A 16,649-nucleotide genomic window follows, 5' to 3' on the forward strand; every position below is an offset into this window, starting at 1 on the left:
CTAACCTCTAATCTAACTCTCCCCTCTTGTAGTTTAAAACCATCCCCCTTGTCCTGTCACTCCCTGCCCGAGCAAAATGTCACCCTCCAATCTTTTCAATAAGCCCCCTTTAAGTACAGAAAAGCTGCAGTAAGGTCCCCCTGTATCCTTCTCTTCTGTAGGCTGAACATCCCCCACTCTCTCAGCGTTTCTTCATAGGAGAGATGCTCCAGCCTCCAAGCATCCTCGTGGCCTCCTCTGGACCTGCTCTAACAGCTCCACATCCTTCTGGTGCTGGGGGCCCCAGACCTGGATGCAGCACTCCCAGTGGGACCTCACAAAGGCAGAGCAGAGGGGGATGATCACCTCCCTCCCCTGCTGCCCACCCCTCTGTTGATGCAGTTGCCCTTCTGGGCTGCAAGCTCACACTGCTGGCTTGTGTTGGGCCTTTTGTCCACCAGAACCCTCAAGTCCTTCTCTGCAGGGCTGCTCTCAATGACTTGACCTTAACCCTAACCCTTGCACTTGGCCTTGTTGAACCTCCTTAGTTTCATGTGGGCCCACTTCTCCAGCCTGTCCAGGTCCCTCTGGATGGCATCCCTTCCTTCTGTTGGATCGCCTGCACTGCTCAGCGTGGTGTCACCTGCAAACTTGCTGAGGGTGCGCTTAGTCCCACTGTCCATCTCATTGATAGACCCTAAACAGCACCAGCTCCAAGATGGACCCCTGAGAATTATTCTTGAGACATAAAGGTACAATTGCTTAGGATTAAGGAAATGGAGCATTTGCCTTAAGAGGAGAAACTAGGAAAACTTAAACCTAACTTTGGAGAGAAGGAGGCTGAGGGAAGGTGTAACAGCTTTACGGACTCGGGATGGTGTTGTATATTATTATACATAATTATTATTACTATATATTATATTGTATAATGTAGTGTATAAAACATGTCAGTATTATTATATATAATTACATATTATTACATAATTATATATAAAACATAAGATCCACGTGGAACTATTATTTCCTAAATCCCACAGCAGCAGAGGTGAAGGGCACTCAGTGAGACTAGTAGGAGACTGGTCTCGAAGAACATACTTCTTTACAAGGGGACTAGAAAACTGCATTTTTTTTACCACAGGAGGTTGCAGAGGAAAGCAGTATCCGCAGTTCAAAAATGAGTTGGACAAACTAATGGACAGGAATCTGTAAACATGGAAAGGAGAAATAATCAGGGATGGAGATTCTTATCATTCCCAGTCCAGCACTGCAGGTGCTGGGGATGGAGATCGTAGTGGCTGTCCTGGCGTGTTCTTCCTAAATAGTATCTCCTTGTGGCATGGCTCAGGGCAGAATATGGGACTACGTCGAGACTTTCTTACTCAAATGAGCATTTCTGATGCCTTTAACTCCGAGGCTCATGCCAAGCTACAAGGATAGCCGGGTCCCTCTTGTGGTGTGAGGCCAGTATTGTGATCGTGCTGTTCTGCAGTACTGTTTGAGTACACACAGCGTAAAACCAGAGCTCTTTCTGACAGAGAGTTCTTAGGGAGGGGCAGGTGTTTTAATTAAAGCCTGCCCTTTGGGTTATCGACAGACCCAGAGGCTGTGGGCTGCTGTTGCTGTTTCTTACTCTGAATTTGACTGCTCAGCATGTGTGGCTGGGCGCAAATTTTCCGTGATGTCCAAAGGACTGGAGCTGTCCAGGCAAAGCTGGGCATGACTTGTGCTTGAAGCCTCAGTGGGGAGAGATGTGGGGCTTGTGTTTCAAGGAACATAGGAAGGGTGAGCTCTGATCATGACTGCTGTAGCTATGCATTTGCAGAGAGCAGTATGAAGGAGAAAAGCACTTTGTCTTGTCCACAGCATGATGCTTTCCTTTCCCTCAGAGAGTCTAGCTGAAGGTGTGGAGATAGCAGACTTAAAGCACTCATGGATTTCCATTTCCATAAGGGTACCTGCTCTGTGGTGAGATCGCATCTCACAGTGCCTGACTTTCTGTCTATGTGGTAAGAAGTTGTCACAGATGGTGTTCAAAGGGCTAAACTTGTCTGTGTGCGTGGGCAAAACATTTAGTAACAGGCAGCTTGTGCAGCCTGGGTAATCGTGAGTGTGGAAGCGGAGCATTCGGTTCAGGTTGTGGGGACCACAATTCCTGTGTAGCACCAGCTTCAGCAGAGGGCCCTGGTTAGCTGGCACGGCTGGCTGGATGCTGACGTGCCAGTGTGTTCCTCCTAGCGACGCCCTGCTCAGCCGAGACGAGAGAACTGGGCTGCTGCATCCACCCTGGGCTCTCTCCCAGACTACGCCAGCCATTTGCGAGGAATCACATCACTTGTGGCAGCAGGCTTTGAACTTCCCAAGTCAGGCCTGTTGTTTGTGCTGGTGTCTTGTGCTGTCTGGAGTGGCACTGTGCCCCAGTGGCACTTAAACAGCACTTCTGGCCCGAGGTTCTGTCTCCAACAGTAGAAAAAGGCACCCAGTCACTTACCTTCCCTTCTGTCAGCAGTGTGACGTGCCCCAACACCTTGATGTATCCCTTTTTTGGCTTAGAAGTCCTTAAACCAGACAATGCACTTCAACAGCTATGCTTCCCTCAATAAGCCCTGCTTCCACCCTGATTTTTCCAGTCCTCCTTTGAGCCCCATTTGCACTCTGATTTCTGCAGCAATTTCTGCAATAGCAGCAAGTTCCTTGCACTGCCTGAAGCACTTCCTCAGCTGTGCCTGACTAATTGTGCTGCTTGCTCCCCAGTGCTGGCACTGATGAGACATAATTGCTTCCAGTTCACCTTCTTGATACCCCTGGTGGTGTTGTAGACCTGAGTAGTGTTTTCCTCCCTTCTGCCTCGTTTATGTCTGCTCTTTCAGGTTATTTTTACAGTCATGACTGCAGCACAGAGCCCTTCCTCTCTCTATCTGACACCTCTTCCTCCTCCTCTCCCGTTACAGCTGGAACATCAGCTGCAGTCTCTGAACACGGAGCAGCTGGAGACGCGTGTGCAGAACGAAAGGCTCCGGCACCTGAACGAAAACCTGCTGGAGGAGCTGGAGAAAAGCAAGTGGGAGCTGGAGGCTGTGAAGGGGCAGCTACAGAAGCTCCAGAAAGAGGCCCAGCTTGAGCAAGAGCAGAAGGACAGGTAGGAGTGGGCAGGGAAGGGGCTGTGTGGGCTGTCTGAGCAGGAACGCAGGCAGAGAAGGAAAGTGTGCAAGAAGTTAAAGAAAAAGGATCTCTAATTAGAAGCCTTGGCCTTGCCAGGAGATTGTCTGTTTCTTCTTGAGGGAGAGAGGTAACGTGCAGTGGTGCTATGGGCCAAAAAAGGGTACGTTACTGCTATTTCCCACTGCCTTTAGTGGGAAACGAGTATTTTCATTGATATTTGGCTTTAAAAGACCTGTAAAAATGCAAATGTTCCTCAGCCTTAAGGAGGCTTCTCCTCCTTGTCGTTTCCAGTTCATCATTGCCTCTGTGAAGTTCCTACAGACCCTATGCTAACCAATTGTGTTCCTGCTTCTGGCCTTAATCTAATAATACTCAGCTGCAACACTGGCATGTTTCGCTCCCAGCTGGCAGTGAGCATCCTTCCCATCCCTAACAGCTGGGGAAACCGGAGTATGAAGGGGGAGCTGGGTTCCCTGCCCTCATGCTGGAGGAGACTGGGAGAGCTGTGGTCCCAGCTCCCATGGCAGTGCTGCTTCTCCTGGCATGGGACAGGCCCTAATCTTTGTGAACATCACTTGTGTCCCTGAGAAAGAGATCTCTGCGTCTCCTCTCCCATTGATTTATCTCTCTTAAATTCCTGTCACCTAGGGATGTGTTCAGAGTCTCCAAGAACATGCAGAAAGAGAAGCAAAGCCTCCTTCGGCAGCTGGAGCTCCTCAGGTAAGAACAGGACTGCATGCAGATGTCGAGCTCTCATGCATGTCAGGGATGCAGACCAGACCCTGCTTCCTTCCTCGGGGGAGCCCAAATGGCTGGCATGGCCAATGGCCACTTTGGGGGTAGGAGTGGGGGGCTGGCCTTTCTTGTCATGTTGGCTGCCTGCTTCGCTGGCAGTGCTGAGGTCTGGTTTCTCCCAGAGAAAGCTATGGGAGTGTACTTGACAAGTGCTCACACTGCTTGTTTTTCTAGGCCCTGACAGAGCAGTTGCAATCCGGTCAGCTCCAGCAGGGCACAGGCTGTGTTATTTTGCTGAGTAATCCCTCCGGCTGAGGAATTTAGTTTTCCCTGCTGACTAAAGGGTAGCATACAGAGCCTGTTACCTGAGCTGGGATGCTTGGAAATCCCAACGTGCTCAGCAATAAAGAGCACCTGTATTTGTGCCCCGAATTCCCTTCCCATTTACCTTTCAAATGTCAGCCTTTACCGCGTTTTCAGGGAGTGCTTCATTGTCTCTCTCCTGTGTCTTCCTTTGGAGCAGAGAGATGAACAAGAAACTTCGAGATGAGCGAGACACTTTCGAAGCCAAGAAGCCGGTTAGTCTCAGAAAGAAAATCCTAATTCCCAACCACCCTCCTTTCATCTGCTGCTGTTGCTGTCACCACCTGGGGGCCTATCCCTTCCACGGGGGACAATGACCTGACCTCACGAGTCTTGCTGTGGTGCTTATACAGACTTCGTGGCACCTCTGGAGACAAGCTCTGCTGGCTGCTCTTTCCAGCTGCCCGGGTGTAACCCAAGGCATGTTAGCTCGTGACTGTAACGCAGCCGCGGGCAGGGCTGAACGCGTGCTGCCTGCTGCACGTGCTGCGCCTGTGCTTCTGGGCAGGATTCGGGCACGTGCAAGGAGGGGAGCGAAGCTGCATGCGTTCCTGGAGCTGGGTGGTGGTGAGGAAGAAGATGGATTCCCAGGTGTGCTGCCTGCTGACCTGGGGTGGAGGGGCAAAGTGGGGTTCAGAATTTCTCTGACCCCTTGGGTCCGTAGTAGGTGTGTTCAGATGTTCCCCTGCAGCAGCTCCTGTGGTGGAGGTGCAGCAACGAGCCTTGTATCAGAGGGCTAGGAGAAAGCAGGGGGCCTCTGAGCCCTGGGGAACGTCTGGGACTGGCAGTGCCATCTCTGGCCTTTCCTAAGACGAGTACAAATATGTGATCTGTTTTTAATTATTAGTTTTTCATGAAAGAGTCTTGTTGTTCACAAATGTCATTGCTGAGGCTGCTCTGTGCCCATCTTGGACCCACCCCTGCTGCCGTGCACCTTTCCTGGCTGTGCCACCGCGCTGCACTTGAAGACCTGGAAGTAGCTGGCTTGCAGTGATGAGAGGCAGCAGCAGGCTGAGAGACTTTTCTGGCTGGTGTGCGAGGGAACGAGACAGGAAGCACAGGGAGAGTGCCTGGATAGGAGACAGGACGCTGCGGAGGGGAAGCTGCTGGGGGAGAGGCTGGAGTTCATCTCTAAGTAGAAAAGCACCTGTAGAAAATAACTCCAGTAACTGTTCTGGATGGAGGTGAGGTGTGCGTGCGTGTGCCTGTATGTGTTTCTGCAATCCGAGGGAAGATTTTTATTTTTTTTATTTTTAAAGCTGCTCAGTAAGCGTATGTGAGTGCGTGTGTGTGTGTGCCAGGGCTTCCTCTTCCCATGTGTAATGCTTCAGCAGCTGCTGGGTTCCCGTGGGTGGGTGGGTGCCCCGTGGAGACCACGGTTCAGGTACGTGCCTGTGTGTGCCAAGTTTGTCTGCTTCCCCTTCCTTCTCTTCTGCTTTCCTGCTGTGCCCTGCCTGGGGCTGCTCTGAAACACGACAGCTGCAGGTGGACCCAAGAGAGGGCCTTGCAGAGAGTCGTGGTGAGAAGCCACCTTCTCCTTCCTCTGCTGGCACCAGGGGTGCAGCAGCAGGGTCAACTCCTGCTCCCACCTTTGCTCATCTTGCATGGCTGTGTCATGCTTGGCAGATGAAGCCTGCACTGGAATAAGGTTTTTTCCTTTGTCAGCCAGGACATCTCGTTGGCCATTCTCGTTTCAGTCTGCAGCAAAACAGGGCGCCAGGGGATTGCAGAGACGCTGCTGTCGTCACGCACCTGCAGAAGATCTGCTGTCCAGCCTGTCCCGCTGTCAGAGGGAGAGGAAATAGCAATCCTTCTTGCAGCAGCAAAAAGGAGAGTCCAGCCTTCTGCTCTGGATCCCTAGTGCGTGACACGCTCTGGCAGAGACTGTCAGTGCTTTCACAAGCTAAAAAGAAACATAAAGCCTTAATGTCCTCTCTTAGTGCTGGGAAGGGCTATGTTATTTCTCTGAGATGAGGGGATGACAAACAGTGGATCTTTAATAGCAATGACTTTGAAGTGGTTGGAAGGAGGCGCTGGGCTGCACGTGGCTGGCAGCGACCCAGCTGCTGCTCCTTTGCGCTGCTCAGTGCCCAGCCTAATACCTTGCTCTTCATAAGAGTTTCTGGCCTTGCCGGGGTGGGCAAGCCCGGCCCCACAGCACGGTGAGGAGCAGTTTGGCCCCAGTGGCTGGGTCACAGATAGCGACGTGTGGCTGTTCTGCCTGTGTGCAAACCACTGCTGGGTTCTGTTTTGCACCCACCCATCTGTGGAGTTTCCCTTGTGTGCTGCATGTTGACAAAGGTCTTGCCCTGAGTGAGCAAATTTCATGTCTGCTCATCGTGAGGAGTGCTTTGGAACTTTGGCTGCAATGGACGTACATTTGTATTTCACCAATAAACCAGAAGATGCTTTTTTTCTATATATTTGTTTTTTCTTTCCCATCCCAAATGCTTGCATGTGTGCTGTTCCGTTGTGGAAGCCTCGCTCTGTGTGTTGTACAGCTGTGATGTTGTGTTTGTCCCTTTACCATCGCTGTGACAAGCCACATGTTCCATAAAGGCAGCAGGCCAATAAAGCATGGCAGAACCATTGGCAAAACACCCCCGTTGTTTCTCCTTTCTTCCCCAGGTAGGTACTCCGCAGGCGGCCGCTTCCCCTCTTGGTAGGGCAGTGCCGTAGCAGGTTGCCTGGGTGTCCCTTTGCTCTGTAGGTGGCTTGAAGACTGAAACTCAGCCGAACCTCGGGTGGGCCATAATGCCATTTCCTCATTTCCGTGGGTCTACAGTGCCCTCGGGCACACCTGCTGTTCCCAGCACAGACCCCAAAAACTTCCTCCTCCATCCTTGCTGGGGAACCGCTGGCTGGCTGGACCAGAAACACCATTGCAGCACAGTGGCTCTCTGTGTTGGATAGCTTCTGTGGCTCAGGCTGTTCCTGAACACCACTATTATATGTAATTTATGTAATTTTTTTTTTTTTTCCTTTAAGTTCCCTGTTGGGTGAGTCCCTCTGGGGACTCCAGAGTGCCTCCTCTTGCTGAATTGCGCTCTGGTAAAGGTGCCTTGGGGGTTCTGGCCCACAAAGCAGCTTCTTCAGGTTTTGCCTTTCAAAATGAGCCTGGGCTTACTGAAGAAATAATCTCCATGGTCCTCCCCTGGGCTGCGGGCAGCACAAAGGCAGGCCTGGCAGGAGCTGCCTGTGGCGTTTGGTCACCTCAAAACTGCTGCAGATCTGGCAGGCTGTAGGCTCCTTTGTTTTCTCCACCTTTACCCTAAAATAACTTGGGAGGATGTGTCAGAAATCTGCAGGCTTCCAGAGGGAGCACGTCTCCCTGCTCCCGGTGCCGGGGTGGTGTTGCCCTGCTGCTCTGTCTCTCACTTGGTGGTTTTGGGGTCTACAGAGCAATTAGGACAGAGCATGAGAGGGGGGACAAGGCTTTGGTGTGGCTCTGGGGAGAGCCGGCAGGTCAGCCCTCACTCCGCCACAGGCTCCCCTGTGTGATCACAGCAAATCGCTTCTCCTTCACCCCGGGAACGGGAAAGCTGCTGCAGCGGGGGGACGAGGGCTGTGAGAGCTGCTCTGCTCCCCCCTCCTTGGGAAGGCGCTGAGCGTGGCTGTAGGGAGCGCGGGGAGGTAAGTGGGAGCGAAGCGTGGCGATGAGTGCGTGAGGCAGAGCACGTGCACTGCCCTTGGCTCCTTTCTTTCCTCTCGTACTTGTGCGGCTGCGGGTGAGTACCTGTGGAGTACAGGGCTGGTCTGTCCCACCAAACACCAGCATTATAAAAAGGCAGGTGGGGAAAGAGAGAATCAGCCGTGATGCACAGGGGTGAGAGGCACAGGAAGGAGAGCTGTGGCTGACAGAGGGAAGCTACAGCTCCTACAGCTCGAGACACCGTCATTTTTCGGTGGCGTCGTTGCAGAGGGGAAAGTGGTGCTTTCTGGCAGGAGTTCAGTGAGCTGAGCTGCGAGGAGCGACCCCTGTGCTGGTGTCTGTTGGAGCCTGTGGGGCACCGCCACTGCTCCAGCCCTGCGCCCGAGGCAGCTGGTTCAGCTGGGGCGGCCTGCGGTGCCGGTCCCAGTGCCACTCCTCACCCTTCTCTCTTCAACTTCCAGGCGCCCCAGAGCACAAAGCCCCTCCAGAAGAATGGGTCAGTGCTAGGCAGCTCCCTGCAGGACGACAAGCCGGTCAAACGGTTAGATGGGCCTCTCTGTGTCATGTCCCTGCTGTTGCTCCATGCTGCTGGAGCATCCCGTTGGTCTGTCCGTGTGTCCTGCCTGGTCCCACATTGGTGCTGTCTGTCTGTCTGTCTGTCTGTGGGAGCACGGGGGAGACATGGCCTGAGGGTGCCGTCGGGGAACACAAAAACACAAAGATGTGGTGGTGGCCTGGCTTTTGGAGCTGGATCTCCCCGGCATCTGCCAGCCCCAAACAGGCTCTGAAGGTGGCACGCTTCCCTCCTTCGCACCAGCTCTCTGCAAGGCTCCCATCCCTTCCCAGTTGCTCTTGGTGCCAGCTGGAGACATGGGGCAAGGCTCAGAGTTTCTCCCAGCTTTAACTCACCCTCAGTGCTTGCAGTTCTGTAAGAGCTGAGCTCCAGGCTCCTGGATTGATGGCAAACCAGCTGAACTGTGGAGCAGGGCTGATTGTTTAGCCCCAGCTGGGAGCTGCTGGGCTAGGTCTGAGGCAGAGCTCCTTCATAGCTGGGCAAGCAGCAGGCATGGACCAAACACCCTTTTTTTTTTTCTTCTTTTTTTTCCTTTTTTCCCCGAAGAGGCTTTTGAGTCTCAGCCTCTCATTGCTGCCTCTCCAGCTGGCCCTGGAAGATGGGGACCGTTCCCCAGAGCCCAGGAGGATGGGCCTGTTCTCCATGGGGAGAGGCTTCAGCTGCCCAGCTCCAGATCTGGGGAGATGCAGGGAGGATGACCAGGGACATGAGCTCCATTAAACAGCAAAAGCCCAGGCTTGGCAGCAGGTGAATATTGCAGCCCTGGTGAGGTGTGGGCACAGGCACGAGAGGGAGTTTTGGCCTTGATTTCTGCACCAGCAGGAAGGGGGAAACGTCACAGAGAGAGGTGGGATGTGCTGCCTCTCGACAGACTGGCTGCAGTAAGCCTTTGGGCTCTGTCTTCTTTGCTTCCAAGTGCAATCTGGTGTCTAGCAAAGATAAGGGAGATCTCTGGTGGGTAAAGCCTTTGAGTTCTGAGTCTTCTCGCTCCCTTCTTCTAGTTCTTTAACCACAGAAAGCCAAGGCTGAGTTAGGATGCTTCCTCGCTCCTTGGCAATGCTTGCAGTGGTTTAAGCCTGCTATTCCTAGCTGTAATTTGAAGACTGTCCCTCCTCTTACCATGTCTCTGCCCCCACTGCGTGACACATGCATCAGCCTGCCCTTGTGCACAGCACCACGTCTTGGGCAGAGGAGCCCTGGGGGTTTGTTGAGAGCACAGCATGGCTGGCAGGAAGCTTAAAAAAAGAAGAAAATAATAAAAAAAAAGAAAAGTTTTTTTTGGGGTTATGGCTCCCTGATGGCACTCAATGCCAGGTGGAGCGACGTGGGAACAGTTTGAGTGTGCTCTGCTGCTGCCTGGCCTCAGCAGGGCTCTGCTTCAGCAGCGTGTGCAAGTCCTGGAGCTTTGCTTTGTGCAGCACGGCTGTGGGCCTGCAGCAGAGGGCAGCAACATGCGTGTACAAAGAGCTGCTGGCTTGTTTTCGTGTTTGCTCGTTCTTTAAACCTTTCTTCCGCTGCTACCTGTGTATATTTTGCCTCATTTTTCAGTACTGGGGGAAGTAAGAGGCAAAGGATCTGTGAAAAATCCAGAAGGCAGGGTTTTTTATTAAAATTAATGAAATATATGTCAGCAGATAAGAGCACAGCATGGCCCAAGTGAGCTGTGTCTCTTCTCCCAGGGGTGCTGCTGGTGCCTGAGTCCCAGGGAATATGGGGCATGTGTGTTTGTGTGAAGCAGAGCTCCTGCAAGCAGTGTGTGCGCTAATTGGATCACGCTGGTTGTTTGGGGAATTGGCAGCCCCCTCCTCCTGCTCTTCCTCCCCTCCAAACCCCATTTCTGGTGCCTTTGGGCTTTAATGCAGACAGCTGGCCTCTGCGGACCTTCCCGTCGCCTTCCCTGTGGATATGGCAGTGGAGGAACCCAACAGGAAGAGCTGTAAATACTTCCTAGGCAGTGAGGCGTGGCTGAGGGCAGGAGAAGGAGGCAGCACGAGCTTTGGGGAGAGCGGCAGAGCCAAGGAGTGGCCGGTGGCAGCAGATGCTGAGAAGCTGAAGGTGGCTTTGAAGGGTGATGCTGGCTGTAGAAGAAATGCCGATGGATTGGATGATGCTCCACTGCCTCCTAGAGGACAGCCTGTGGGCACCGAAACCAGGGTGAGTCTGACTGCTTGGGGTTCAGCCTCCATAAATTTGTAGCACAATTAATGTTTTTTTTTGTGATTTAGTGCCTAAACCAAAGCACAGTCATAGCTGGGCTTTTCAAAAGCGCATCCCTTTCTCCTATTGCAGCTCCAGGTGCTGGAACCAGCCAGTTGCTCCCCGGATCGTATCTTCAAAGTGGTGTTTGTAGGGAACTCCGGCGTTGGTAAGAGCTCCTTCATCCACCGCTTCTGCTACGACAGGTTCTGGGCTGAGCTCAACGCAACCATCGGTACGTGACAGGCTTCCTGCCTCATCCGAGTAACGGGGAAGTTGGCCTGGACATGGTCTTCTTTTCCATCATTTTAGCCCAGACAACTTCTACCCTTAAAAGTAAAGGTGGTGCCTCTCCCCGTTTTGGGTCAAACTGGCAGTTTCCCTGAACTAGCATTGATCTTGCTCGTTGGCCTTGCAATGGCAAGCAGCTCTCTCCCCACCCTGTCTTATGATTGTTGTTGCCTCCCTGACAGGTATTGATTACCAGGTGAAGAGCCTAATGGTGGATAACACCCAAGTTGCCTTGCAGCTGTGGGATACAGCTGGACAGGAAAGGTAAGCAAATTCTGTGAGGGTTCCCCACTGCCAGGCTCAGCATAGAAAAGAGGAGGAAAGGGAAAGGAATGTGTGCACTGGATTCAGTCCCTAGGAAAATGATTTCAGAAGCACAGGCCACCACTAGAAGGTGTCACCTGTTGGAGAGGGTCAGAGTAGCAGAGGACACGCTTCACTCACCCGCTGCTAGACACGCAGACCCACCACTACCTCTGTGTAAATTATACTTTATTTAGGATGTACTTTGAAGCTTAAGATCAAAAGCTTTTGCAAGGGAACTGCCAACCTCAGAGCCTGGCAAGAAGAAGCGTTGGGTGTTTTATGCTCAATACAGAGCTTTCAGTGCTGAAGCTGAGCAGGAAGTTGTTAGGACACGAAACGTGGCTGCTTACTGAGGCCAGGTTGCGTCAGAGGCCAAACTCAATATATTGGCTCTGCAGAAGATCCATTAGAGTACGCCCCTGAAGTGTTAGCACGTCTTAGATGTGTGCTTGCAGGAAAGAACTTGGCTCAGCACTGATACTGAAGAGGAGGTTTGGATGGAAGCCAAAGCTTTCCTTACCTCTAGAGAAATACGCATTACTTCTGACTGGAGGGGCCCGACTGCGTATCCTACGGAGGAGACAGAACTTCTTGGAGCGGGCAGGGGAGAGCTCCTTGGTGACTCCCCCGAGACCAGTTTATGCTGCATTTTGTTTCCTCTGGAGCATTTAGTCTGTCCTGTAGCTGCAGAGGTGCACCTGGGCTGCCAAAGACACAGCCTGTGCTTTCTCAGCTGGGGCAGCTGCCAGAATGGCATGGCCTTAGTACAGGGAGGCACAACAGGCTTCAGGCAGTCGGCTGAAGGGTTCAGGAGGGTCACTATTTGCTGTGGGTTTTCTTGGCTCTTAATGGAATAGGAGAGCTTGTTATCCTGGTCAGGGCAGAAACACACAGCTGCCTGCTGAGATCTCATCCTCGTGCTCCGTTTAATTCCATCAGTTTGCATGCAATGTGACGTTGTATCGTGGCCTATCACAAGCTGCTTTCAGGTTTTAAGCTTTTTATTATTATTATTATTATTTATTGTTGGAATTTATTCCCAAAATACAAGTCTGTTGTTCTAACAGGTACCCACAGGACAAAGGGGATGTCTGGTGGGAGTTTCTCCTGGAAATTGTGTCTAACTGCTGAGTTTATGTATGGCAGCATCGCTTTGTAGATTTAAAACTGGAAACAGACTGTGCTGATGCTGAGATCTTAATTGCTGTTTTGGCAACACTGGGGCAGACATTACGCACGCATAGTTTATTCTGTGGTACAGCTTAGTCTGCAGAATCTTCCAGACTTTAGAGAAAGATCGCGTTTTTTCCATCCACTTCCCTTTTAACAGGTTACTACCTCTTCTTATCCCACCTAAACAGATTTTTCCGCGTTTCTTTTCCTAATCTGGAAAGGCCTGCCTTCCTGCTTTCTCAGCACAGCGTGTTGGGAAAGACTCCTGCTCACTCGTGGCTGCCTGTGGTCCCAGAGGCCCACGGACTTGACCTATTTGTCACCAGCCCGTGTGCGCCAGCCCCTGGGGACGCATCGCACGTGCAGGGAGCCTGCACTGAAAGCCAGATAGTCTCCTCCTGTTTCTGAGGTGTTTCCCATTTCTGAGGGTGCCTGTGGTTCTGTCGGGCTCAGGTTCCGCAGCATCACCAAGCAGTATTTCCGGAAGGCGGATGGCATTCTGGTGATGTACGACGTTACGGCCGAGTGCTCCTTCACGGCGGTGCGCAACTGGATGAGCAGTGTCCAGGTGAGAGCGGCGCCTCGGCTGGCACTGCTGGCCCTGCTGCCGCTGCCTGCCCCTACTCTCGCTCCAGTGAGGGTGGGAGCAGTGTTCGGGGAGCCTCGGGGGGTCCTGGTGGCCTTGGGAAGAGGAATTGTGGAAGCAGATGTTACGGGTGCTGACTGTGATGGTATGGGACCAGGGGCTTGTTGAAGGTACCACAAAGCTAGTGGCAGCATCTGTTTCAGTGCTCTGGTAATCCCACCCATTTTTACCTGCAAACTCTCATCGGAAAGCATTCATCCGTGGCTCGTCTCTGCAAGCAGAGACAAAAATACCTCTGTATAATTTAAATATGTTGTGAAATAGTCAAGAGTTGGTTTTGTTTGCATCATGTTAAGTCTCAAAAACCGAGTCCTAAATGGAATAAATAAGCATGGGTTGGAGGCTTCTAGTACTGTAACTTTCACAGGCCTGCTGGGGGAGAAAAAAAAAATCTATTTCTTTGGACTTTAAAAGATCAAGGGTTAAGATTTTTCAAAACTAGGCTCTGAAAATCAGGCTCCTTTCAGGAAGGTTAAAATGAGCACTCAGAGAATCAAAGCACCCCAACTCTGTAACCTTTAATAACCTCTCCTTTCTTTCTCCCATCTTAGTATTTTTCTTGCTTTGAAACCTAAAGTCTTCAGGTACTGTAAGTCATCCAGGGCAGTCAGATTTGGAAATAACTTCCAGCCCCATCCTGCAGGCTTACTCTGGTGATGGAGCTGTAGGGAGTTTAACCAAAGGTAGGGGGCTCCAGGAATCACCAAGAAATAAGTTCCTGCAGAGACTGTAAGAGCTGGAAGCTGCTCAGCCCCTCACAACTTGGCCAGAGGGTTTTCAGCAAGGGATGGCTGAGCTTAGAACAGCATGGCAGATGAATAGCACTACACAGACAGAAAAAAAAAAAATAGGACAGAAGTCCCGCCTGGTCTTAAATGCAGTTTGCCCTATAGACTGCTGGCCTTTTCTTTGGGCTTCTTATTTCCCAGAGGAGAATTTATTCCCTGCCTCCCCTCTCTCAGCATCCCGGCAGCACACACCAAACATTTGAAATATATTCCCATGGTTTAAGCTTCCTTCCACAAGTCCCTGGGGCTGTTTGAGGAACGTCCCCTTAATGTGCTTGAAGGGAACATTTTGGCAGCTCCTTCAGGGCCCCTAATCCTGCTGCCACTGAAGGCAGTGGCAGAGCTCTTGTTTGCATGAGCTGGAGCAGGATCTGCTTCGAGATATTTCTGTCCCTCAGCCGAGTCCCCGGGGTGCTTTGCTCTGTTTCTTTTGCAGGAAGGTATCGAGGACGGAGCTGTGGTCTTTCTGCTCGGAAATAAAATGGATGCCGCACAGAGGGAGACCCGGCACGTCCCCAGGGTGGAGGGGGAACGGCTGGCGAAGGTGTGCCTCTGTGCTCCCCTGTTCCTCCTGCCCAGCAGCCTCCCTGCAGCTGGGAGCAGAGCAACCGGGGGACATTGCCCAGTGCGGTGCCTTCCCTCCCTGCCCCTACACAAACATGCACCGAGGCACTCTTGAAGCTCAGTGCCTCCTTGCAGGGATGTTTAGTGTTGTTTTTTTTTTTTTTCCTGAGGGGAGGGCAGGTGGCTGCTTTCCCACCCGCGGACCCCCGCGGTGCACCCTGGTGCTGAGGGTGGGCCAGCTCCCGGGGCTGCGGGTGCGCGGTGCGGTGAGCTGGCGGCTGAGTGGGCGCGTGCTGTGCTGTGCTCCCTGGCAGGAATACAAGGCTGTCTTCTACGAGTGCAGCGCGATGACCGGCTATAACATCATGGAGCCCATGCTGCACATGGCCAGGTCAGTAACGGGAGCAGCCCCCCTGGTATTTCCCCAGCTGTAGGTCCCTGGTGCGGGCTCTCCTAGGGAGTAGGCAAGAAGAGGCGCTGTCAGACTGACTTTGCCATGGCACTAAAAGCACCGGTAGCAATAGGTTCTTCCCCGCTGACTCCAGGGCCCTAATCTTCTGTGGCTGGAGAGCACCAGACATAGGCTGGACATCGTCACATACAAACCTTCCTCTGGTGGAGCTGCCTGGTGAAAAATCAGGAGCTGAATTTGAGCACTGCATCACAAAACCTGGGTGTGCTATCCCAGATCTTAAGTTGGCGTTTTCACTTTGCAATCCACACGTGCTTCTGGGGAGGGCGGAGGGGTTCTTCCTTACTAAGCGTTACAGAGACTGTGATATTTTGGGAGTAACATTTTTCTTGCTAAGGATAAGATAAGGTTAAGGGGGACACTTTGTAAGGCTGAAGGAGGTTTGCACTAAGATTTTTAGTTTTTAAAGAAGCAAGTGTTTTTGAAAAATTCTTTGAAATCTTGTGAGAAAAATATCCTTTTGTTTTCTTTTATCCCTCCCTCTCCTGCTGTGACAACTGTTTAGTTCACAGCAGGATTTGGCTGCTTATTAACTGGGATGATTTACTTAGACGGATAAATGATGTGCCCCATAGCACACACCTTCGTGCTCATTTTGCGTGTGTGGTTTATGTAGCCCAGCTCCCAGGGAAGCCCAGTCTTTGGTCCACTCCCTTCTTACAATCCTAACCGGCCCTGAATATTGGCCAAGGAGCGCAGTCAGGTGCCACAGAAGGAGTAGCTGAGCAGTCTGATGTGCTCCTGATCCGTGCTGCTTGTTGCAGGTTGCTGACAGCACAGGAAGACAGGCAGAGGGAGAATGCCCTGCAGCTGGAAGATGTCAGCAGGAGGAGGGGGTGCTGCACGTAAGGCACATCGACATGTCAGCAAGAGACGCGTGTCAGCGGCAGTTCGTGAAGCTGGGATTCCTTCGGAGCAAGCTGAATCCGATGGTACTGGGTCTGCAGAGACTTAGGGAAGCTGCAGCTTTTCCCCATCTGGGAATTTCAAGGCACTAAATTGGGCCAAAATGTACGTGTGATCTGTACTGCTCCATCTCCCACCTCTCACACAGCCCTGGTCTCTGCTTTCTCGGGGGAACTGGGCTAGTCTTGGCACAAGCTGCACCTTCTGTCCAGAGTGGTCACTTCCATGTAAAATGCCGTTTCCTTCTGTTTCTGGCACTGTGGCCTAGCAACAACGTGAAGGGTGCAGTGGGAGCTGTGTTAAATGGATTATTTTAGTGTAAGAAATAAAGAGAGAATTTTAAATTTGGGCTAACTCTAGGTAGTAATCCTTCTGTCTCAGAGCATCCTCCTCCCCTCGGTTCTGTCGGAGCAGAGCCCAGCTGACAGCTTGCTGAGCTCACTGGGAAAGCCTCTGTCCGTCCCTGCAGGATCTGAATCGGGCCCCGCACTTGCTGGAAAATTTGCTTTAACTTGCCACCTCTGTAGTTAACTGATTCCATGTGTGGACACATTATGAGCTGATAAAACCATTCATCCCAGCGCCTTTCCTCGCCTTGTTACCCTCCTTCTTGTGCTGGTTACAGGACACAGAGCATTGCCCTGAGGCTCGTGTGTGACCGTGGTGCTGGCACCTACTGCAGGCGCTGTGCTGTACCTAGCGGGGCCATACATAGCCTGTTTTATGGCTGCGTGCCGCCTGCTTCCTCCCATTCTCTTATCCTTTCCTGAAGGGTCTCCAGCGGGTAGGAGCTGACATATCCGCAGTACATACGTGGCCTGGAGTCACGAGGCAGCCGCCTCAGC

At 52.1% G+C, this 16,649-nt stretch overlaps 1 protein-coding gene across 1 annotated transcript in view; it reads left to right on the forward strand.

Moving 5' to 3' along the window:
* Window positions 1-15,970, forward strand: part of CRACR2B (calcium release activated channel regulator 2B) — a 32,786-nt gene extending 16,816 nt beyond the window's left edge. The window contains exons 8-19 of the mRNA XM_032188036.1: window positions 2,928-3,115; window positions 3,787-3,858; window positions 4,397-4,451; window positions 5,934-6,040; window positions 8,316-8,429; window positions 10,325-10,616; window positions 10,752-10,893; window positions 11,132-11,213; window positions 12,882-12,996; window positions 14,299-14,406; window positions 14,741-14,817; window positions 15,663-15,970. Of these exons, the coding sequence (XP_032043927.1) occupies window positions 2,928-3,115; window positions 3,787-3,858; window positions 4,397-4,451; window positions 5,934-6,040; window positions 8,316-8,429; window positions 10,325-10,616; window positions 10,752-10,893; window positions 11,132-11,213; window positions 12,882-12,996; window positions 14,299-14,406; window positions 14,741-14,817; window positions 15,663-15,747 (1,437 nt within the window). The 3' untranslated portion in view covers window positions 15,748-15,970. The remainder of the gene's footprint in view (window positions 1-2,927; window positions 3,116-3,786; window positions 3,859-4,396; window positions 4,452-5,933; window positions 6,041-8,315; window positions 8,430-10,324; window positions 10,617-10,751; window positions 10,894-11,131; window positions 11,214-12,881; window positions 12,997-14,298; window positions 14,407-14,740; window positions 14,818-15,662) is intronic.
* The last annotated feature ends 679 nt before the right edge of the window (window positions 15,971-16,649 follow it).

The sequence above is a fragment of the Aythya fuligula genome, chromosome 5 (assembly GCF_009819795.1).
Source record: "Aythya fuligula isolate bAytFul2 chromosome 5, bAytFul2.pri, whole genome shotgun sequence".
NCBI classification, from domain to species: Eukaryota; Metazoa; Chordata; class Aves; order Anseriformes; family Anatidae; genus Aythya; species Aythya fuligula.